This window comes from Vombatus ursinus, unplaced genomic scaffold (genome assembly GCF_900497805.2).
Source record: "Vombatus ursinus unplaced genomic scaffold, bare-nosed wombat genome assembly UNPS02014180.1, whole genome shotgun sequence".
NCBI lineage: Eukaryota > Metazoa > Chordata > Mammalia > Diprotodontia > Vombatidae > Vombatus > Vombatus ursinus.
In genome coordinates this window covers 1,460,605-1,484,950 of record NW_020953958.1, presented here as the reverse complement: position 1 = coordinate 1,484,950, position 24,346 = coordinate 1,460,605, and the positions used below count along the sequence as shown (strand labels likewise).

Genomic DNA, 24,346 nt, shown 5'->3' with positions numbered 1-24,346 from the left:
GGTGATCTTATGGTTTTGAATATCATCTCTCATCTGTGGTCAGGTCCCACATTACCAGCCTCATACTGGATATTTTGTAGGCATCTCAAAATCAACGTGTCATTATTTCCCCCCTCACACTCACCCCTTATCCAAATTTGCCCATTAATGTTGAAGATGTCATCACTCTCAGGGAATGACAGAGATTTTCTCGTGGCTTCGAGCTTCGCATGAAAGCAAAGGCCTATCTTTTCAATACTAGCATTTTACTGATGTTGCTGTGTGATCATAGGATATAGAACATCACTGCTGAAGAACTGAAAATAATGATCACACTAAAGAAGGGTATGTTCAGTCTGAATCATATAACGAACTTAAAAGTAGAAGTAAAATACATCCTTAAAGAGTTTTTTGATAGAGTGAGAGGATAGGTTGCCTTTATGGCAAGAGGAAGGGATGATGGGTGGACAAACAGATTGTTTCACTGGTACTGTCAGTACATTGGGCTGATCCCCGGTGGCAAACTTTTTGGATGGAATGGACAACAATTCCACAAGAAGGACTGGTGTGGATGTGTTATGATTGGCATTAATAGAGGGTATGATAATAATAATAACATTCATGTCAGCAAGGCCAAGTTTTCCTTAAAAGATATTGAAATCTGCCTTGAGACTTAATTGGTGCAGGGTACTTATGCTTGATTAATTACATTATAATAATAAATGTAGTTTCCTGGTGGCTTAAGTAGAAAAGGCTGATCCAGATGGAGTCAAGAGCTCCTCCCTCTGGTTTGACTGGCAAACCAGTTGGCTAATACAATGGCAGGGAAGCTGCACTTGACTTACTCAATGCTGTATCCTTGTTGAATATCCTTCCCATGCAATGATTAAGTAAACTTGCTTTTGTTGTTTGCTAGAAGATTTACAGTGGTCTCTTTTCATTCCAATTCTCAACTTGAGCTCTAGTTCTGGCTTGAATCAGCCAACAGAAGGAACTTACAAGTGGATGAAATCATAGATCTGTTGAATATGTTAGGTTTTCATTCCTCATTTGATAGTAATAACCATAGGGTCACCGAACAAGGTTATTTGTTACTGTCTTTCAAGGAATCTTAAATAATTTTGTTATGTTTTATATATTTTATATATGTATATTTTATAATGTAGAATTTATTATATCAGATACCTTATTAGAAGTCAATCTTTAAGCCAGTATTTTTGTTCTGTTGAATCAAAAAAAGATTTTTTAGACATACATAGTTTACAAACAGTGATTTCAGTAAAATCTCTACATCTTCAGATGTGGTGATGTTTCATATCTCATTTCCATGTAGAAAAACTGGTAAAATGTAAATGTTGAAAATATAGGCCTTTGCTTTAATAATAACTGCTAGCATTTACATAGTGCTTTAAGGTTTGCAAAATGATTTAAAATTATTATCTCATTTGATCCTGTGAGATAGGTGCTATTATTATCTTCATTTTACAGATGAGGAAACTGAGGCAGACAGTTTATGTACTTGCCTAGGGCCATATATCTAGGAAGTGTCTGAGGCTAGATTTGATCTCAGCCTTCCTGCCTTCCAAGTCCAGACCTCAACTCACTCTTATACTTAGCTCTCCTTTTATGGGAAACTTTAATCCTGTATTATTTAAACAAATTAGTGAAAATAAAAAATGAGAAATGGAATTGACAAAGACACAGAATAAGAATTCTATTCAGAAGTTTGAACAATGCAAGTTAATTGCCACAATAAGAAAACCAGAAGAGCCCAGAGAGCAACTTAGTCAGTAAACATCTCATTTATTATCCAAATGGAAAGAAATGGCTACCAAAGAACCCAATGGGTTAAATATAAACATCTGTAGAAGATTACGAATGGTGTTGTCTCATAAAGCAGAGAGAAGCAGTGGAGAGTAAAACCTGTCTAAAGAAAGCTTAGCAGAATATCCAACTAAGCAAAGTCATTCCACAAAGTCACCCCAAGGACATTCAGGGTTGAAAATGAAGGGAGGATTACAAACAGAAGAAAAGTGGGAAAAGATTAAAAAAAAAACAAAACATTTTAACAAACTGTTGTTTTTTGTTTTTTTTTTTTTTCTATCAAAGGTAGAGGAACCAGTAACACTAGGACCCTAACACCACAATCCCCGAGGTGCACAAAAAGTAGCAGGACCGAATCAGGTATCTAGCGAAGAGATCAGTGCTGGAGGCAATACAATTACATGATCGTTGGGGAACATCATACAAGGTGTCTGAGGGAGGGCAGTATAGCAAAGGAATCATGGCCCGGAAGTGACTGACTCTCGCAAGCTAGAAAGGCATTGAATGAGATCCTGGCAAAGCCTTGCTGAGTTTGGGGAGGCCTGTAACCAGGGGTGGCCCTGAAGTGGTGAATTTTTTGGTCATGGCTCCTCATGAAACTGTATAGTGAGGACTATGATCAACATTGATGGAAGAAATATTTCCATTCATGAGATCCCAGATCTTTAAGTATTTAAATAATCAGCCAGGAAATACTTTTACTTTGCCCGACAGTTAATAAAAGGCTAAAAATAGTTTTGAGTTCCAGAGTCCTGTTCCCCCTCCCATCCCCAATAGTTATAAGAACCCATAATGTAGTAGACAGGTTTAAATGAAGCAGGGCAACTTAACTTGTAATCAAAATAAGAATTCTGTAATCATAAAATAAAAGCTCTTTTAAGTTTAGTACCCCAAATTCTTTTGGTTCCTTCCTACTCCCCTCACCACATACTTGAGTCCAGGGGAAGTTTTCTTGCAAAATTTACAAAGAGGAATTATTCAGTCTTCAAGCACCCTGGAACAGGCAGTAATTAGGCAAGTGGAGAGTTGAATATGGAAATTGAATTTGAGTGGAGGAAGTTCTTTTTTCTGTCTTCTCTTATAATGAGAGATCCTATTGCTAAATGTAGAATGAAATGTCATCCAATAAAGCATAAGAAAAGAACTCCAATTATTTCCTCCTGTAAAAAGGAAAATCAGCATATACTTTAGTAACAATTCATTTATCAGGAAAATGCAAATGTGAACACTTCTTCAGACACTTTCTAGCTGTATGATCCTGGCCAAGTCCCTTAACTTTTCTCTGTCTTAGTGTCCTTATCTGTAAAATGGACATAATAGCAGCAACTACCTCACAGAGTTGTTTTGAGGATCAAGTGAGATAATATACGTAAAAGACTTTTACGGGTTTTAAAGTGACACATAAATGTTAGCAACTGTCCGTAGGTCAGTCACTTACCCAGCAATCTCAGCTGTCTGCCACACTGTACTTGAGGGAAAAAGTTTTCTGAGCACCTGGAAGATATGCCTCAAATCTATGCATTAAAGCTTATTCAGTATATTTATAGGAAAACTTCTTAGGTTTGTATTCAGGATCCATTTATTCCTTTATTTTAGACAATTCTAAAAAGTTTGTTTATCCAGTGGACTCACCCACAGAATAATTATACCATGGACCAGTGTTGACTCATTTATTTCGTATTTTTCACATATGTTTCTAGCCACAGGGCATCACAGGGAGCATATTGATATTAAAGACACAGACTTTTGTGATATAATAAACTTGGAATCATTGAAGACCATGGATAATTTCCAAATGTACTCAATTCTGATATCCTCCAGATACTCAGTTTTTGGCTCCCCTTTTTTATCCATCTGCAAAGAGAAAGTATGGTATTGTGGAAGGAGAGTTGAATTATTTTTAATTCTGCTTTAAAAAAAATGCTTTTTGACTTTTGACTAACTGGCCTAGTTAACTTTGACCAGGAACAGCTAGGTGGCTCAGTGGATAAAATGCTGGGCCTGGACTTAGGAAAACTCATCTTCCTGAGTTCAAATCTGGCCTCAGACACTTAGTAACTATGTGACCCTGGGCAAGTCACTTAACACTGTCTTAGTTTGCACATCTGTAAAATGAGCTGGAGAATGAAATGGTGAAGCACTCCAGTATCTTTGCCTCGTGAGGAGTTAGACACAACTGAAACAACTCAATAATAACAACTGACCAAAGTGATTTAATGTCCCTAAGATTTAGGACATTTTCCTCATCTTTAAAATTATGATGTAGGACTAGAAGGTCCTTGAGGGCCCTTCTAGATGCAAATCTTATACATACGGGCTCTCAGCCTGTACACGATATATGTATGTGTACATGTGTATGTTGACTAATTCAGTAGGTGGTCCATTAAACTGAATGCCATAGACTGTGTCATATGTATTTTTTCCTGATTTTTAAGACATTTTTATTTAAAGTTTTTAGTTCCAAATTCTATCCCTCCCCCTCCCTGAGATGGTAAGCAATCAGACATAGGTTATATATGTGCAATTATGTAAAACATTTCCATGTTAGTTGAACTTATTTTGTATTTGCAGTATGAATGGTTGGAACCATCAGACCAATATATCTTTTGTGTCATTGTGGACTTTACTGAGGAGGTTCCATAGTGTCCTAGGACTTAAATCTAACAATACAGTGTTATCTGTGAATAAGAACATTTGGAGAACCTAGTCACCAGTAGGAAATCCTCCTTTTGTTGGAATTGTGCAAGACATCTCCCAAGTGCTTATGGACAACTTGTGCAAGTATATATTTTACACATCTATTTTACACATAATTTAATTCACTACTTAGTGAATTATGGAACAAATTTACCAATGGTTTGTCAGAGATGTGTGAAGATTTATCTTGTTTATTAGTTTTACAGAGCTAGTGTACCATTTCTATTATTACATCATTATGATTATTATTGTTGTTGACTCAGATGCATAAATTTTTCTATACAAATGCTAGTCTATTTAAAAAACTTTGGTAGATTGCCTTCATTGCCTTAATTTACTTTTAAAGAATCATAGTTTTGATTATTAGGTCTGTACTCTTCCTCTAGGATTCACATTACAAACTAAAAGTGCACATACATACACTCACAAATACAAATCAGTGACTAGTGTATTTGTCATAATCTTAAATAATCTTATCATGTGTAATACATCTTTGAGGAGAGACTTTCAAACTACATTTTGGTCTACCAAGTTGAATGCTTTTGTTAAATCAATATACAACAGACATAACAGGTTCTTCTATTCTCTACCTCTCTCAATCAATACTGTGACCTCAAAGATGTGGTCTGCCATAGAATATCATTGGCAAAGCCTGCTTGTTGCCTTCTCTTGTTTACATCAGGGACATATCTGATACATTCCTGAACCATTCTCTTAAAGATTTTATGGAGTTGGAGAAGTAACTGTAAGGGATGGCAGTTACTCGTGTCTTCTTGCTCACATTTCTGTGGGAGAGAAGGCAGGGCTGAGATGAAGCACTGCCCATGCTTTTCCATTGTTTTCCAGTCTTACCTTCTTTGGCATACCTTGAAAATTGATCCCTGGTTATCTTTAAAATCACTTCTCCACCATATATTTCTTCTTGTATTTGTTTAGGTTCTGCCATGCTCCTTGACTTTGACTTCTTAAATGTAATGCCGCTTCTTCCCATGTGGCATCAGGATGAGGTAGTCTGAGATTCTAAGTACCATGGATGGTTCCACTGTCATTGCTGATGAAAATAAATCTCTGTAAAAGGGTCACTATCTCTGTTAAATTTCATGTATATTTGTTGTCCTCCCAGATTCATCTACAAAATGCTTTTTGTTATTTTGTGAAGTGATATTGCTGTGGCCTTCAATTATCCTCCACCATACTATTTTGAAGATAAGCTTGTATTCTGAATCAGTGTTGCCCTTAGCTCTCATGTCCTTCTGCTTGGCAAGATGATGACTGAGGTGGTTTCTAGGAACTTTCAGACTTCTCTGTTTGGCTTTGAACTGGGCTGAACTTCTCTAAGAAATGACGACAGAGCCAATGTCTTTACTTTTGTCTGTTGTCCCAGTTTTTTCCCTGAGTCTCTAACTTAATTAAACAGATTGAGTTGGAGATGTGACAAACCCATTAAATGTCTTCCTCTCACTGTTATCATTTCTTCTAATTTGTTTTTTACTTTGTTTAATCAGTAATGTGATTGCTAACTAGACAGCCAATTCAGAAATGATTGTTGTTTCTCTGCCCTGTTGTTTCTTGTCTATTAGAATATAGTAGATTTTCCTTTTAGTTTTTGTGATTTGATTTGAAGCTCATTATGTTCAGCACCTTAATTTTATTTTTTGCTAGTAATATCCATGAGGACATTGGCATGAAGCATCTGAATGGTCAATATGCCATTAGAACTTTTAATTTAATAATAATAATAATGTTGATGATGATGATGATGATGATAGCCAACATTTTGAAGTGCTTTTACTATGGGTCAGGCACTTTATGATTATTATCTCATTTGATCCTCATAACAATCCTGGGAGGGAGGTGCTATTATTATCCCCATTTTACAAATGAGGAAACTGAAGCAAACAGGGGTTAAGTAACTTGTTCAATCAATTAATCAATCAATCAATAAACATTTATTAAGCACTACTATATGCCAGGCAGTATGCTAAACAAACTGTTAAGTCTCTGAGGGTGGATTTGAACTTAGGTCTTCCTGATTCCAGGTGTAGCTTAAAAGTAGCATTTGCCGTCTTCTTCTGGGGGGCGATTTTTTTTTTTTTTGTATTTAAGTCACCAGGTATGGAAGTATACATTGACTTAGTGTTGAAAATCTTGTTGGAATCATCATGGAATTTCCCTGTTTCTGCAGCAAAATGTTAGTGTATTTATTGTCATCACCTCTGTGATGATTACTTGCGTATGCTCATTTTGAGCACTGAAAGGTGTGATGAATATATGTCAGTCACATTGATTATTTCTCATGTCTTCTCAGTGTCCAATGAAATCAATTCTGCCAACTCCTTTCTTTGCCTCTCCAAAGGCAGCCTAGAGCCTTCCCTTACATGTTGCTGTGCCTTCATGGAATTAGTGTTTATAGAGATGTATCAAATTCAGTTCTGCAAGTGTTGTCTCAGTTCCCTTGTCACTGGGCAGAAACATTTGTAGATGCATAGAGGATCAAATGATTTCTAGCACATTCTGTCCCCCTTCCTACTGCTCATGCATGGTGACTGTGAAAGTAGAAGTAAGCCACACATGACTAAGGCTGTTTTGCACTTTTGTCTTGTTTCATCAGTCAAAACTGGCCAAAAAAAGTCTCCATTGGCAGCCTTCTGAGGATGCACCTCTCCATTCTTAGCTACAAATAAGTGTCTTTCTAGTTTGGTAGAAGCTGTCATCGTTTATAGTTTACTGGCATAGCCTTTGGGACCTTGGGGTTTGTAGGATTTCTAATTACTGTGTCTTTTATAGTAAGTAGAATTGAGGTATGTCAATATTAGCATCATCCCTGGGTCCCTCTGAAGTAGGCAAAATGATATATAACAAGTCAAGGAATTTAAAAAGTGCTGCTATACATTCTCTTTCTCTTGTATCTTCTTTCCTGTCTTGTTTGTACACTTGTTTGTTATTTGCAGATTTAAGCATTTCCTGTTTGACTACTCACCATTTGGTGTCATTCTAATCTCTGGCCAATAAAGTTATTCAATATCCTCTGTTTCCCTGAGGAAATTACAAAAAACAAAATGATAGTTCCAAATTATTACTTTTTATGATTAGTAGTGAATCAGATTTTCATCATTTTAATTAGATAACAAAAGATCTCGTGTCAGTCTCTTTCCTAATTCTCCTTTATGGGAGCTGTCAGTGGTTTTGTAAAAGTGTTGGCAATTTTTATTGCAGGGATTCAGAGTCAAGGAGAAATGACTTTTTGCTAGTTTATAATATCAGAAATCTTTATATTCCCCTTTTCATACAAAGTTTGTCAGAACTCTTAGCAAACTCATAATGGTGGACTCTTGATCTTCAATGAGATAATTAGTTTTCTTCACTTTATGACACTTCTTTAGCACATGTTATTTTGCTGTTGCATCAGAATGACATTGTAATAAATGACGAAATGTTTATTGACTGACCTCTTTTCTCAGGATCACTTTTCTCTATGAAGATGGTAGGCATGAATACTTACTAATTAGCTGACGTAAGTTACCATTACTAATATCAACCTTCTCATTAGCTTGTGTAAGAACGCTCATTACTTATTTATGTAAACAATATAAATAAGTTTCTTGAAGGCATGGATTGTTTGTTTTTTCAGTGCCTAGCACAGTGCCCACCACACAGTAGGTGCTTTATAACTGCTTATTGAATTTTGAGTGATATTGCCACTATAGGTATGAAGGCAAAACTCAGTGAGGGCAGAGACTGGGTCACACATAAATTTTGCATTTCCCCAATACATAGCATAGTTCTCAGAGCACAGAAGGCACTTCAGAATTGTTTGTTAAAAATTTGTTGAATTTGTGAAGAGGTACCATAAATATGAAGAAAACTATGCAGTTTGTATAGATAAAGGAAATTGCACAAACATGCAAAGTTTAAATTTTTTCTTAATTAGTTTAATGTTATATTTTCCAAGTGATATTTTTCATGGTGTGCTCATTAAAATTTAGTTTATGTCATTGGTCAAATATCAATCTAGAATTTGTCACTTTGCATGGTAATTGTAACTGGATAATTGAAATACTTTGATTTACTTTAGTTATCACATTGAATGAAAGCTTTAAAAAACACTTTGAAATACATTTTGATGCCAACTATTTAGTAGGATGAGTTTTGTTTTATTTGCCTGGCACAAGACCTAGCTTATCTGGATATTCATTTCAGAAGGTTTAGAATCTTGTAGTATGATTTGAAAATGGAATTTTCAGTTCATTTTGATTTTCCATTTATTAAAGAGAGTCTGAACCTAGTACTTAAGAAAAAAATAGCATTATAGAAAATTCTAATAGCTTTTAAAAAGGAGAATGTCTTGCCTTAGAGATACTATCAATATTCTATATGAGGTTCTGTTTCTTAATAGTTTGGACAAATAGATTCAGTGCATTCCTGGGCCAAATTTAATTTTGCTCATCAAAAATGGGGACTCAAATCCCCAAGAGTTTCTATTAAGTACCGTATAATCTAATTTAACAAGTATTTGTTGAACACATTCTGTATTTCAGACACTATGGTAGACACAGATAACCAAAGACAAACAACAAAATAGCAAATAAGTATGAGGTGTAGAATTGGGGACATTTCCCAATTTTCCTAAATTATTTCAGTAAATTATAAGCCAAAGTCATTTACCAAGAGGAAGGGAAGAGGAGGGTGTATTTGACTGGTGGACAGAAGAGAATGTTCCGACCAGCTACTATGGACAGCACAGTAAGAGGTCAATCACATAAGAGTAAAAATATTGTCATGTGCTAGGAAGGAACCAGTTGAAATTAGATAATATGAATTTGTAGTCTATCCTAGTCAGCCTGGTGGATCAAAGAAGCATCCTAGTATGACTTCCTTTGGTAGCATTCATAGTGTCATAGTTCTAAAGCTGCAAGTGATCGAGTGGAGAAGTGGAGACATCTAGTATGTGCAGATTTCTCAAGGAGTTTAGCTGAGGACAGAAGAGATATAAGATGGTAGATGCAGGAGATGGTTGGATTGAGTGAAGTTTTTTTGTTTTGTTTTGTTTTGGGTATTTTTTGGTTAGTTTTTTTTTTTTTTAAAGGATGGAGAGACATGTGTGGATTTTTTGGCAGCAAGAAAGAGCCAATACATAGGGAAAGATCAAAGGTTGAAGAGAGAGTGGGAATGATAGAGTGGGTAGTATACTGGTTAAGACTCAGGAGGGGATAAGATCAAGGGAGGGGGGCATGTTGAGGGATTTATTCTGTCAAGGAAACAGGGGTGAAGGAGGAGATTGTGGGGCAAGAGGTCTGAACGATGTGAAATGAAAAGTGGAGAAGAGGGAGCTCTTAATGAATGGCCTCTGTTTTTTTCAGTGAAATATGAGATGAGGTCCTCAGCTGAGAGAGCTGGGAGAGACAGTGCTGTGGAGTTTTGAGGAGAGATGAGAATGTTTGGAACAGACATTTTGCTGAGGGGGATAGAAAATTGATTGGGGCTGTATTTGAAGATTGTCTGCTGTAGTGAGTGCCCTGTCGAATTTATATTAGATGAATTTCTCTTGCAACTAGTCCACACTGTTTCATTGCTTCACTAGCTTTGTTTAGCAGTCCATAAATTGGAGTGAAAGAATCAGATGTTGGGAGTAATCCAAGGTTAGGGTTTGGCAAGATGTGTTCAGGTCTAGGAAAAGGGGACAAGGGATTTGTTTGATTTCAGAGGATAGTGTAGAATTGAATTAATTTGCCAAGTGGTTGAGATAGGGAAGAAAGTGCAATGTGACCAGTGCAGGTGTGATGACCTTTGAAAGAACCAAGGGATAGGGTATTGTTTGTCATGGTAGGGAATTTTGACAGGTTTAGGGGAGTCAAAGGCAAAAAGAAATCTAGAATGATAAAATATTATGATTAGAAAAAGGAATTTCAGAGTTCATGGACGTGGAGTTCTAGATTGTAGAGGTGTAAAATTGGTGAGTGATGATGAAACCTCTATGTAATGGGGTACAGTGAAGATCAGATTGAAGGTGTTAAAAATGTGATCTGCTGGCCAGCTGTAATACTCCTAAATACAACCTGAATCAGATTAAAATGTAATTGGAAAATATTTAACAGAATAAATAAAATACCTTAGAATACAGATAATGTTAATATGTGGTTTTCTAAGTTAATATGCACCTGTAGGAATCCTTATGGTTTAGTGGCCCCTGTTTCTCTTTGAGTTTTACACCACTGGTTTAGATCATATGAGTTTGGAGGTTTATGACCTAAGCAACTATGGTGTTTATAACATGTTAGTTGAAGTATAAGGTCGGGTTAGAGTGGAGAGGAAAATTGTGAGCCAAGTTCTGAACTCTGAAAAAATGAAGAATGACCTAGGAATCATTACACAATGGTCACTAGGCTTTGGATAGAATAACATGTACGTATGTATGTATGTCTGTGTGTATATGTGTATATATTTGAACTTCTGAGTAAGAGTGGCTTCTGAGTGAAATGGTAGATGGACGACCAGAAAGGGGCAAAGAAAATGACTCCTCATTTCTCTGGAAGGATGTGTCAGGGTGCATGAGAAGATACATTTAGTATTGATGAGAGTAGCCCAGGAGACTGTATTTTTTGGGGGGCAGGTTCCTCCCAAACCCCAGTACTTTTCAGCTTCCATGTGGGTATTGTTTTCCTTCATTAGATTGTGAGCTCCCTTGAGAAAAAAACTGTTTTTCTTATTTGTATTCCCAGTGCTTAGCACAATGCTAGCAAAATCCAGTCCAACCCAGTATACACTGTATGCAGAGAATGTTGGAGCATGGAATGTTAGAGCTAGAATAGACTTTCGAGGTTATCTAATCAAATCTCCTCATTTTATGGAGAAGGACTTGAGACAGGAGGTTGACCAAGGTCAGCAGAGTGTATCTCTTATTGTTACACCCTCAGGAAAACTGAGGATTTCGGGGTTCTCCACTTCTACCTGGTTCTTCCTCTCTCAAGAAGTACGTGAGGTGGGATGAGAACTGCTTCTGATATTCAGGTCCTAAGCTATTCCCTCACTTAAGTTCTTATTCTGGGAGTAGCTTTGCCAACTTTTTTCGTCCTTAGCTGGGCAAATGTGCACTTAGTTGAATTGCTGCAAAGCATCTGTGACATTGAGACATTGTCTAGACTCTTCTGAAGCAAACAATGATTCATATCCAATATATTAATCATGCTATTATGAGCAACATCACTAATATTATTAGCAAAATTAATTTCACAACTGTGTCTTTAACGTAGTAGAGGACTTTGTTTTCTTGTTCATCTCAATTCACCTGCACATATCGAGGAGTCAAATTTCTTGGGACTTTCTTGAGTAGAAAGAGAGAGTATGCTGGGCTGGGTAAGGACCTGGAGCTAGGAGAGAAGGCCTGCCATTTGTTAGCTATGGTACTTACTGTTTCACTTAACTGTCTGAACCTCAGTTTCCCTAAATAAGATGACAATCCTAGACCATATTCAAGATAATGTGCGTTGTAAACTGTAACATGCAGTATGCATCATCATCATCGTCATCATCAGGGCTTGTTCAGTTTACAGTATTGTAGATGATCTCTAAGGTCTCCTCCTACTTTCAGTCCATGCAGGGTTCCTTAATCCTTTTTTTGCCACTAGAACCCACTGGGGCTAAAACAGTTTCTCCTGCTGAGCAGGGCACCCCTGTGCTTGGCACTACTAATGTTACTGATACAGGCTGGGGATAAACTCCATCTCACTTAGTCTGATACTGTCGTTTCAGGTAAACAGTTTAAGTGTACGGTATGTGACTACACAGCTGCTCAGAAGCCACAGCTCCTACGCCACATGGAGCAGCATGCCTCCTTCAAGGTAAGAAGATGCAGCAGATCAGAATGGATCCTGAGAAGGGATGTGCTGCTCCCTTTTCACAAAGGGTATTTTTCATTTACTATTTGTACAACAGAGCCAGGTTTCATCCATCACAGCAGCAGCACCTGGAATTGAAGGCATATCTCTTGTTCTTTCATTCCAAAGACATAGTCTTTTCAATATGGTTTGAAAAAAAAAATCTGTACTGCTCATAGTCTGTTAAACCCCCCCCCCCAACAACAACAACAGATTCTATCACTTAATGCAGCTATTTATATTTATTCAATTGATTTGTTTGTTACATACTCTCAATGCCTGCATTGTTATTGATTGTTTTAAACCGTTAAACATCTTAGTGGTTAGGGATTGTGTCCAATGAATTTATATAGTACAGAAGCTGGCCCTGTGCCTTGTACAAATGGGTATTTCAAACATACTGTTGTTGATGATAGTGGTGACATGTAACAATGAGAAATGAGATGTCAAGCATGAGTGTAAGAGGTAGGGTTGTGAACAGTACTAATCTCTACAATAACAATTTCAGCCACAAACCAAAGGATAGCTGTAAGCAGAAGGAAGTATTAATCCTACCTCAATCATTTAACCTTATTCTGATCCTTAGATAGTGATCACTAATCTTATGGGGAAGACCACCATTTGTGTCTTATTGGGTTGGGAAGGGTCACACCTATTGCTCTTTTAGGTTCTTTTTGTATATCTATGTAGTTTATATTAGAGAGGCAGCCTGTATACAAATATTTTATATTTGGATATGTATATGTGTGTGTGCATATGCATATGTATGCATATGCACACGTGTGTGTATAAAGAATAGCCACATATGTGCTCTGTAAGCTGTTAACGATGATACTGGTTAGATCTTGAGCAAGAGGCATACAATCTATTGCAATATATGACTGTTTTGAGAGTTCTTAAATGTATTGGTATTTTTTGCATTTTTAACCTGTAAAACATATAAATGTTTCCACATTGGTAACATTTCTTCACCCAATGCCTTATTGTGGTGTGGAAGTGGCCCTGGGTTCTGAAAGGCTGTATTTGGGAAGCACAGGTTCTGGAATGTTCTACCTAGTTGGAAAGTCTTTGAGTATTGGCCTGGCAAAGGACTGTGTCTGTAATATGAATATCTGCATAACTACATTTGGAAATGCCTAGCAGTAGGGTAGCTATATATTCATAGGATAATGCTATTTATGAAAAGTGGACTTTACTTATCAGTTAGTCAATAAACATTTATTAAGCACTTATTACATAGACTCCACACACTGTGCTAGGCACTGGGCATACAAAAAGGGGCAGGGGCAGTCCCTGCCCTCAAGGAGCTCACAATCTAATGAGGGAGGCAACAAGCAAATAAATATGAACAAACAAGCAATATCCTGGAAAAGTGGGAAATAATTAAAAGAAGAAATGGAACCTTGCTCATCAACCACATTTTATGGCCATATTATTTTTTTCCAGCTCTTTATCACTTTTTTTATTACATTGCATAGACTAAGGGCTGAATTAGAACATCAGCTCAGTGAAAGAGGAAGGAATTATATTGTGGTCAGAGAGGGGGCAGAAAAAAGAGAGTGAATGAGAGAAAGAAGAAATGGGAGGAAGGGAGAGAATGATGAAGGGTTGTGGAGAGAGAAGCTGATCTGGATATGGAGAGAGAGAGGAGGGGAAAGAGATAGAGAGGAAAGGAGCAGGGAGTGAAACTCAAGTCCCCACTCCCTGCACCAGCCTTTCAGTTTTTTCCCATTACAGCTAGTCATTCTACCTTGACATTCTCACCTAAAAACCTTTACTTCCCTTCCTAATCCCTGACTTCTCTATCTCAGTTCATTTTTAAGATGTTGAGGGAAGAATGATGCTTTCTAAACAATTCTAAGAAAAATACCATTATGATTCTTCTCTTTCCCGTGATAGTGCTTTACATATATCATCATGCTTCCATCATTACATGGATTTTGAATTTGGGGTTAATATTTTTATAACTTTATCTCATTATAATAGTTTTTCTTTGCAATCCTATGTGTTTATTTTATCTATTTAAAATCATTTTTCTGAGAAATGGGTCCACAGGCTTTCCCAGACTGCCAAGGAGTCCATGACAGCAAGAAGATTAAAATCACCTGCCACTGGTGTGATTGGCAATTTTTTTAATATTATCATTATTTTATAAAAGGCATATAATATGAAATATCAAAAGCATAAACATAAAATGATGTAGTGGAACTATATATAAACATAAATGGTATAGTGAGAACTAGGATTTGAGTCAAAAAACCTTGTTTCAAATCCCTGTCTTGCCGCTTAGTAGTTGTGTGACCTTGAAGCTAATTATTTGACCTCTCTGAATTTCAGTTTCCTATTCTGTAGAATGGAATTAATAACAATTGAACTACCTGCCTTCTTGCTTCACATAGTTTTTGTGAGGAAGGTATTTTGTACCAAAAAAGCTGTATAAGTATGTATTATTATTCCCATAAGCTATTGTTAAAGCAGATTGGAAACGTGGTTTTTGATCTCTGATGTTACTTTGACAAGATAGTGATGAGGTAAAGGTTGGAATTTTATAGGAGATCTCTGTGGCAATTCAGATTACCTTCCTGCACAGAGAATGATGGCATTGCCCAAGGATGATTGATCACTCGAATAAAGGCTTTGAAAGGAAAACTTTATTTTTATTTTTTTAACCAATTATCTGTGCAGAGTGTGGGGATTTTGTTTCTCTTGCTTTTGATAGCCTTAAATTTTATTTAAGGTCCAGAATCACGAGTATTTTTCTGGATATTAGATTTTGTCCCTTTGTTCATTTTTACATCCAGCTATTTGAACCTGGTGTTATAAACATCATTTCCCCTACTGAGATGCAGGTTATGAGTGAGAGGTGATAGTCCCATTACATTCTGCCCTGGTCACACCACATCTTGAATATCATGTCCAACATTTTTGGAAGGACGTTAATAAATTTGGGTGTGCCCAGAGCAAATGACTGGGGATTATAGCATACAAGGACAGTAGGAAGAATTATGGATGGTTAGCCTGGAGATAGAAGGAGGGACAGGGTGGAAGAGGATGGTTTTATTACCTTTGTTGAAATTTGTAGTGGAGAGGATTCTGGGAAGATGGAGGAATAGATCAGAAAATTTAAACTCTCAAGATTTTCCTCCAAAAAAGAGAAAAAATAGCACCCCTGGGCCAATTTAGATCTGTGAAAACAAATAAGAGTAGGGGCAGAAGAGGGGTTCTCCTGTGACAATTGGAGAAAATCTGAAGAAAAATCCCTGGATGAGATTTCCTCTCTCTGAAGAGCAAACACCTCCAGGCTAGGGTACGCTTTGAAGCTGCTCAAACAACAAGCATTAAGCCCTGGGGTTAGCTGGTTTGGGAGGCTGCCTTGGCCCCAGGCACAGGGACTTTTACCCCAGGGACAGTGAGGGGAGTTGGGCTTCTGACCTGAGGAAGATGGAGGGATCCTCTGCTGACAAGGAAAGCCAGACCTGGCTGTGCTGTGAAGACACGGTAGGGGCGAGAAGGAACCCTCACACTCCCAGTGAGTGTAGAAGTAGTGTGGTAGGGACGCCTCTGCTGTGGGCACTTACTGGAGGATGAAGGTCTTGGTTTGAGTTAAAGGTCAGAAGGGAGAACTATCCCCCATACCTCGGGACTAAAGGTGATTATAAAAACTAAATAATTACAAAAAGAAAAATGCACAGACAAAGGAGAAAGAATCTAACCATAGAGAGCCATGTGAATAGAGAAGATTGGGATGCGTCTTCAGAGGAGGATAATGAAGCAAAGAAACCCTCTTCTATCCCAAAGAATAATGTCTAATGGTCACCTGCCCAAAAAGAATTAATTGAAGAACTTAAAAAAGACTTTAAAAATCAAATGAGAGAGATTGAAGAAAAACTAGAAAGAAAAACAAGAAAAACACAAGAAAAACAAGATTATGGAAAGAAAGTCAACTAATTAGAAAAGGAGATCCAGCATCTTAAGGAAGAAAATGACTCCTTGAAAATCGGAATTGGGCAAAAGGAAACCAGTGAAGTTATAAGAGATGAAGAAATAAAAAAAAAATGTAAAGAATGAAAAAATAGAAGAGAATATGTAACATGTTGTAAGAAAAACAACAGATCTAGAGAACAGATCAAAAAGAGAAGACATAAGAATAATTGGACTACCTGAAAATTCTGATCAAAAAAGAATATTGATACAATAATACAAGAAATAATCAAAGAAAATTGTCCTGAAGCATTACAACAAGAAGGGAAAGTAGAAATAGATAAAATCCACCAATCACCACCTGAAAGAGCTCCTACAAGGAAAACTCACAGTAATATTATAGTCAAATTCCAAAACCCCCAGATCAAGGACAAACTATTATGAACAACAAGAAAAAAAAAGTTTACATATGGCAGTGCTACAATTAGAATCACACAATTAGCAGTGGTGAGACTAAAAGATCACAGGTCTTGGAACGCTGTATATTGAAGAACAAAAGAACTGGGCTTCTGGCTGAAAATATCATACCCAGCAAAGCTAAGCATAGTTCTGAACGAAAAATAAAAAGACATTAGATCAATTGTCAGACTTTCAGGTCTTTGTTAAAAAAACAACAACCCTGAACTCAATAGAAGATTTAACATACAAGAGCCAAGAGAAATATAAGGTACATACCAGTGACCAAACAAGGGACTAAATAAGGATAGAATGTTTACCTTTTATGTGTGAAAAATGTAAAACCTATGTTTAAGATCGTTAGTAGTAATTAGGTAACTTAGAAGGAAGATTGGGGTAGACCTGAGTATGATATAACTTCAAAAAGTAAAACCACTCAAATACAGCTAAAAGAGAAATTATCTTTTACAAATGAAGTACAAGAGGAACCAATACAGAAGAATTAGATGAGGGAGGGGGACTGTTAGTTCTGGAAACCTATTCTCATCAGGAATGGGTTTAAGAGGGGAAAATACATATACATTTAGAAGAATGTAAAAATCTTCTGAATTTAGAAAGAAATAAAACTCGGGATAGGGAGGGGAGAAAGGATAAAAGAAGGATCTTTAAAGGGGACGATATGGGAATAGGTTAAAAAGGGGATATAGAAGGGTGTTTAGATTTAAGGGAATGGGAGGATAAGGGAGGGATTGCTGAAGTGGGGGTAGGTTAAGTAATAGGAAGGTAAAGTAACAGGTAGAAGTAAAGTAGAGGAGTTAAGAGAGATAGGAAAAAAAGAAATATGCACAAACATAAAAACAAAGATTAGTATTAGAATTTCTTAGGGAAAGTATATGTTTATATATGTATATATATATGTATGTGTATATATGTATAGGTGTGTGTCAATACATACATACATACATGTGTGTATATATACCCAATGCTCAATTGTAGTCTTGGGGTAGTGGGTAGGGAAGGAGGGAGGGGGAAAAAGAAGAAAGTAAAAAGTATACAGTAGAGAACAAAAGAAAACCTACAAGGGAGCAAAGAAAAGATGGACAGCTTTCAAGATAATGCACAGTATTTAATATACAGGCATTCTTGAAATGAAAAGTTATTGCTATATATTTTGAATCTTTTCCTGTGTCCTGCTGTGCACATGACATTTTTTTGTTTTTTCTTATTTTATATTTAAGTTTATAATGTTTCTTTTTCTTTTCTTATAATGTATTTAAGTTTTAGCATTTGTCTGAAATAAAAAAAAATTAAAAAAAAAGAAATTTGTAATAGATTACATTGTGGAGGAAGATTAGACTTGTTCTTCTTGACCTCGGAAGGCAGGTCTAAGAAATACAGGTGGAAATTACAATGACATATGTTTTTACTACATAAGGAGGAACTTTAGAGCTGTTGAAAAATAAGATGCTTTGTCTCAGAGATAGTAAATCATCATCAGTAGAAGTTTCTCGGCCAACGTTGGATGACTCCTTCTTGGGGACATTGTAGGCAGGAGTTAGATTAGATGATTTATAATAACCTATGAGCTGAGATATTAATTTATCCACTTCACTCAGAAATGGTCTTACTTCATTCCTTAAATTGTCTAGAAGAAGATTCCCCTTAGAGAATTATGTTACTTCTTTGACCAGGATTTCTGTTGAAGTTATATATTGACTTCTTTAAAGCTGGTAACTTTATAATAAAGATCATTAGAGGTGATGATGATGTTTGTTAACGTATTTTGCTGTGGTATACTAGAAAGTGTGCTGGCTTTGGTAGCAGTGACCTTGGATTTAGGCCTGACATTTATTCTTTTATTTTGGGGGGGGGTGGAACAATGGGGGTTAAGTGACTTGTCCAGGGTCACATAAGTGTCTGAGGTTGGATTTGAACTTGAGTCCTTCTGACTCCTGGGCCAGCGCTCTATCCACTGCACCATCTAACTGCCCTGACATTTACTCTTGGTCCCCTCTCTGAGAGCCTCTGTTTTCTCATATACAGAATGGATGTATAGTATTGGCATGGATAATGAATAATAGCATTGGCAGCACTACCTTTTTCATGGGGCTGTTTTGGGGGAAGCATGTGGTGAACCTTAAAGGTCTGTAGAGCTGTGAGTTACGATGATGATGACATCTCATCTCAGCGTAGGAAGGTGGTCTGGACTTCTGTGTGTCCCTTTATGAGGCACCAAGTGAGCCAAAAGGCACCTCCTTACCTTTTATGTATCTTCTAAAACAGCTCAATGGATTTCAGAGTATTCTGTATGGCAAGTCATGAATTCAGAAAGTATATCTGCAAGACAGTAAAAATGAAATGCTGTCCCGAAACCAGTAGTTTCCAGCATTTGATCTTTTAGGAAGCTGTGCAGTGTGGCTTGCTGCTGACTTTCCATACTTTAGGACGCTTCAGTTCTGACAGTGAGTCATTTCACAGACCACTTTAATCATTTCCTTACTTATCAACTTTCAGAACATGAAGCTTTGTCTTACTTCTAGGTGGTAATAAACCTTTTAGTCTTAGATAAGTCATTTATGTAAGACAGGCCTGTTCTTCATTCTTAAAAAGATGTCTGTAAGAGTCTGCTTATGGTTAGCATACACATTTATGTATTTTAGAGTAATTTATTGTGAGCTTAACTTTTAAAAATTACAAAACCAATTTAATATATATTCAAAGCTAATTAAACTTTTGAAAGCACCAACATATAAATATCTTTAACACAGGGGCTCTTAGTCTTTTTGTGTGTCATGGATTCCTTTGACAGCCTGATGAAGCCTATGGACTCCTTCTCAGAATGTTTGTTTTGCTTTTAAATTGCAATGAAAGGAAAGACTAAGTTTCCATTCGAGTTTAGTGAAAATAAAAATGTAATTTTTTTTTCCTGTTCATTTTCACAGACCCTGAAAGTGGTCTGTGGAGTCCTGGTTAAGAACTTCTGCTCTCACCACATATAAGTTTCTCCCTCTACATCCCCTTTCATTGTTTTTTGTTGTTCTGTCCCTGTATTTTTGTGCAGTTTTTCTTCTGGTATTATCATAATCAGTGTGTCTATTGATCTTCTGGCTCTTGTCTTTATTTCCAGGGTTTTTAGTATGGTCTCCCTTTTTCTTTATATTCCTCATATTTGTCATTCTTGATTATGCCACGTTGTTCCATTGCATTGATATAGCATAGTTTATTCAGCTGTTTCCCAGTTATCTGTATTGTTGTGTTTAAGATACTTTTTGCTTATTTTTGAAATGTATCAACAAAGCCTTTATTATGAAACTTGGAGATGTCATCAGCTGCTGCAAATGCCAAGCTTGTGTACGGTCTGTGCAGATTCATCCCAGGTCTGTGATTTAATCAGTATGGGTTAGTTCCAGAGTAGAACCTCTCTCCAATGTGTCTGTAAGTTATAGGCTTAGAAAACTGCGTGGGGGCACTCAGCTCAAGTGACTTGCTCATGCTTACACATCCAGCTTATGTCACAGGTAAGTCTTGAACCTAGTTTTCCAAACTCCAAAGCCAGGCTGTTATCTTTTATGCCATATTGCTAACTGTGTATACACTTTTTATGTGTGTGCACTTGTGCACAAATGTATAGATATGTGGTATATTTGTCTACAAGCAACATGATATAGTGAATAGAGACTGGATTTGGAGTCAGGAAGAATTTTTTTGAATTTTATTTAAGAAAATTACTAGTTGTATGACCATGGGCAAGTCACTCGACTGTTGCCTTCCTCAGACAACTCTCAGGGGTTTAACAATTAAATTGTAGAGGGGTTTTGATCTGTGTGGGTGGAGAAAGCTTCCATACCAACACTCCAAAGCTCATTGAATCCTCGAAAATCAGATCTGAAGAGGATGATGATAGTGATGGTTGTGGTGAAAACTGACATTTATATTAGCATTTTGAGGTTTGTAAAGTGCTTTATATACATGACCTTATTTAATCCTTAAAATTATCTTGTGAAGAAAGTGCTACAGACATTTTTATTCCCATTTTACATATGGGGAAATTGAACTTTATAGAGATTAAATGAAGTTTTTGAGTGGCAAATAGGCCAAGTTTTTTGTTTGTTTTGGTTTGTTTTTTTAAGGTGGAGTAAAGTAATATCCGATCAGCTTGGAAAAGTACTCTGGAGCCAGGTTGTGAAAGGTTTTAAATGCCAAATAGAGACATTTGTATTTTATCTTAGAGGGAGAAGGGGGACAATGAAGCTTGGTGAGCACCAGAGTGATATTGTCAGGCTTGTATTTTAGAAACTGTGCAGCTGCATGGAGGAGGGGTTAGAAAGGAAGAAACTGGATGACAAAAGATGAGTAAGGAAGGGATGATGACCTGAAATAGGGTGATTGTGGTATGATGTGGTATGTTCAGTGAAGGAGATGGATGTGAGAGATGCTTATGTTGAATGACTACTTGTTGAGAACGAGTTTCAGTTTTACCTAGTGATTGGATCAAATGATCTCTAAGGTTCTTTCCAAAGCTAAGTTTTTATTTCCCTCTAAGACTGCCTCACAAGACTGTATGTATGTGTGTGTGTGTGTGTATATATATATATATATATATAAAAGCTGTAACTGACTTAACTAGGATCATAGATTTAGAGCTCAAATATACCACAGATAGCATCTAGTCCGAACTTCAAACCCCATTTTTACTTTGTTAAAATGAGAAATTGAGTCCCAGATAGGTTTTTTGACTTACCCAAGGACCCACTGTGTTTTTTGATTCTCAGTCCCATGCTCTTTTCACTGCACCACAGCTCAGGCAGTGAGAAGGTCAATATAGATGTTTTTTTGAAACTGTGTTGAATAAGTGGACTGATGAAAGATGAATGAGTGAGAGTCAGAGATGGTTTACATTGTGGTTTTTGTAGTAAGTTGTTTTTTTTCCTTGTCCAATTCTTATATTGTTTAAGATTTTTAAATGGTAAAATGAGGTTCAGTTCAATAAATAGGCATTTGTTAAGTGCCTACTATATGTGATGTTCTGTGTTTGGTACTAGGCAAATGAAGCCAAAACTGATCCAGCTCTTGCCCTCAACATATTTATATTCTGTTGGGGAACACAATTTGCACACAAATAAGTAAATAAACAATCATGCAAAATGATTTAAGAGTAGGAGGAGAATACTAGTAATAACTAGGACTTCTTCAGAAAAGGACTGTGATAAGACACTTGAAGTGATGTTTGAAGGGAATTAGGGATTCTTAGAGCCTGGGAATGTGGAGGGTTGGGAGGGTGGCCACAAAGAGCATTCAAGATAAGGGAAACAACCTATGCCAGGTCATGAAGAATTGAAATGGAAGCCTCATTCAGTGGATATTGTATGCCTTCTTTGTACAAGGGCCTGTACCAGCCACCTTTGGTTGATAAAAAGATAGTCTCTGTCCTCATAACGATCCGTTTTTACTGAATAAATTATTTCAATTTCATAAAACTTTGAATTTTTAAGATTCCTTAAAAGAGTACGGAAAATGAGTTGGTTCATAATAAAATAATAAATTGCTTGGCTCATAGTTTGAATTATGGGAATTCTATATGTTTTGATAGCAAAGGGAATTCCAAAGCAATTAAATGGCAAGCACTAAAGAGTATTCTAATCTCTTCAACTGGCATTTATTTTGAGCAGATTGATTTACTGCTACTTATTGAGATGAGATAATTGACTAAATGCACGTCAATTTTGAAATTATACTATTGCATTTGAAAACATTCCATCTATAAGAATATTTTGCTTGATTCTTTTGAAAAAAAAACTTATTGGTTTTTTTTAAACTTTTATTGTTTTCTATTTTTAAAGGAGTGGGGGAAAAGAAAGAAAAAAAATCAAATTTTTTCCCCTCATCTTTATATCTATATTTAATGATGATAGAAATAAAATCTTGCCTGTAGTCAAAGGGAAATTAGTGGTCATAAATGAATGAATGAATGAATGAAAATCATTTATGGATAGGGAACTGGACTTGTGATTTCACTGGTATAATAAGTAACTCCTGTGCAAAATATTTGCTCACCTGAGCCAAACAGAAGTCTTGATCCTTCTGCATGACAATTCTTCAAATTCTTGAAGGCAGCTGTCTTTGACCCTCCTTATACTTTTCTTCTCCAGGCTATTTTAAATATTCTCAGTTCCTTCAAAAGATTCTTTTGTATACTCACTAGTCCCCCTAACCATCCTGTTCACACTCTTCTAGTTATACTATGACTTATAGCATAAATTATAATTAATGCCCTTAAAATGTAGTACATTTCCTGGCTGGCCTGATTCTGGTAGTCAAAAGTCCTGGATCCTGTGCTGGCTGGCCATTTCTAGTTGCATTAGGACATAATTCCAAGGGAATCATTCCCTGAATGATAAATGGTCAAAGGATATGTACAAACAATTTTCAGAAGAAGAAATCAAAGCTATATATAGTAATATAAAATGCTCTAAATCACTATTGATTAGAGAAATGCAAATGAAAACAACTCTGAGGTGCCACCTCACACCTGTTAGATTGGCTAAAATGACAAAAAAGGAAAATGACAAATGTTGGAGGGGATATGAAAAAATTGAGACATTAATGCACTTTTGGTGGAGTTGTGAACTGATCCAACCATTGTGGAGAGCAATTTGGAACTTGCCCAAAGGTCTATAAAACAGTGCATACCCTTTGACCCAGCAATTCCACTACTACATCTGTGTCCCAAAGAGGTAAAAGGAAAATGACTTATATGTACAAAAATTTTTATAGCAGCTTTTTTTTTTTTGGTGGTGCTGGCAAAAAATTGGAAATTGAGGGGATGCCTATCCTTGAAGGAATGACTGAACAAATTGTAGTATGTGATTGTGATGGAATACTGTTGTGATATAAGAAATGAAGAGCGGGATGGTTTCAGAAAAACCTGGGAAGACTTACGTGAACTGATGTAAAATGAAGTGAGCAGAATCAGGAGAACATTGTACACAGTAATAGCAATATGATGCAATGATCAATTGTGAATGGCTTTGCTATTGTATTCAATACAATGATTCAAGACTGTTCCGGAGTACTTAAGATAAAACATGCTATCCACCTCCAGAGAAGGAACTGATAGAGTGTGAATGTAGATCAAAGCATAATTTTGCTTTCTTTATAATTATTCTTGCTTTTTTTGTGGTTGCAGTATGGCTAATATGGAAATATATTTTGTATGATTTTACATGATATCACATTTCTTGCCTTCTCAGTGGATGGGGTAGGAAGGAGGGAGAGAATTCAGAATTTTTTTGTTATTGTTGTTTTTTTGCTAGACAGTGGGGTTAAGTGACTTGCCCAGGGTCACACAGATAGTAAGTGTCAAGTATCTGAGGCCAGATTTGAACTCAGGTCTTCCTGACTCCAGGGTCAACTCTATCCACTGTACCACCTAGCTTCCCCTAAAAAAGAATGTTAAAAATAAATAAATTATATATATATATATATATATATACACATATATATATATTTTTTAAAAAGAACATAATTCAAGAGAGTGTTAAAATGTTAAAAATAAATATATATATATTTTATATATATAAATTATATATAGATAT

General features: G+C 36.4%; 1 protein-coding gene across 4 annotated transcripts in view; it reads left to right on the top strand.

The window, feature by feature from the left end:
* Window positions 1-24,346, top strand: part of ZFAT (zinc finger and AT-hook domain containing) — a 271,413-nt gene that overhangs the window by 152,723 nt on the left and 94,344 nt on the right. For 3 of the 4 annotated variants that reach the window (XM_027860423.1, XM_027860424.1, XM_027860425.1), the window contains one exon: window positions 12,250-12,338. In XM_027860423.1, the coding sequence (XP_027716224.1) occupies window positions 12,250-12,338 (89 nt within the window). Of the gene's footprint in view, window positions 1-2,088; window positions 2,164-12,249; window positions 12,339-24,346 lie in introns of all 4 variants that reach the window. The other variant, XM_027860422.1, reaches the window with a different exon arrangement.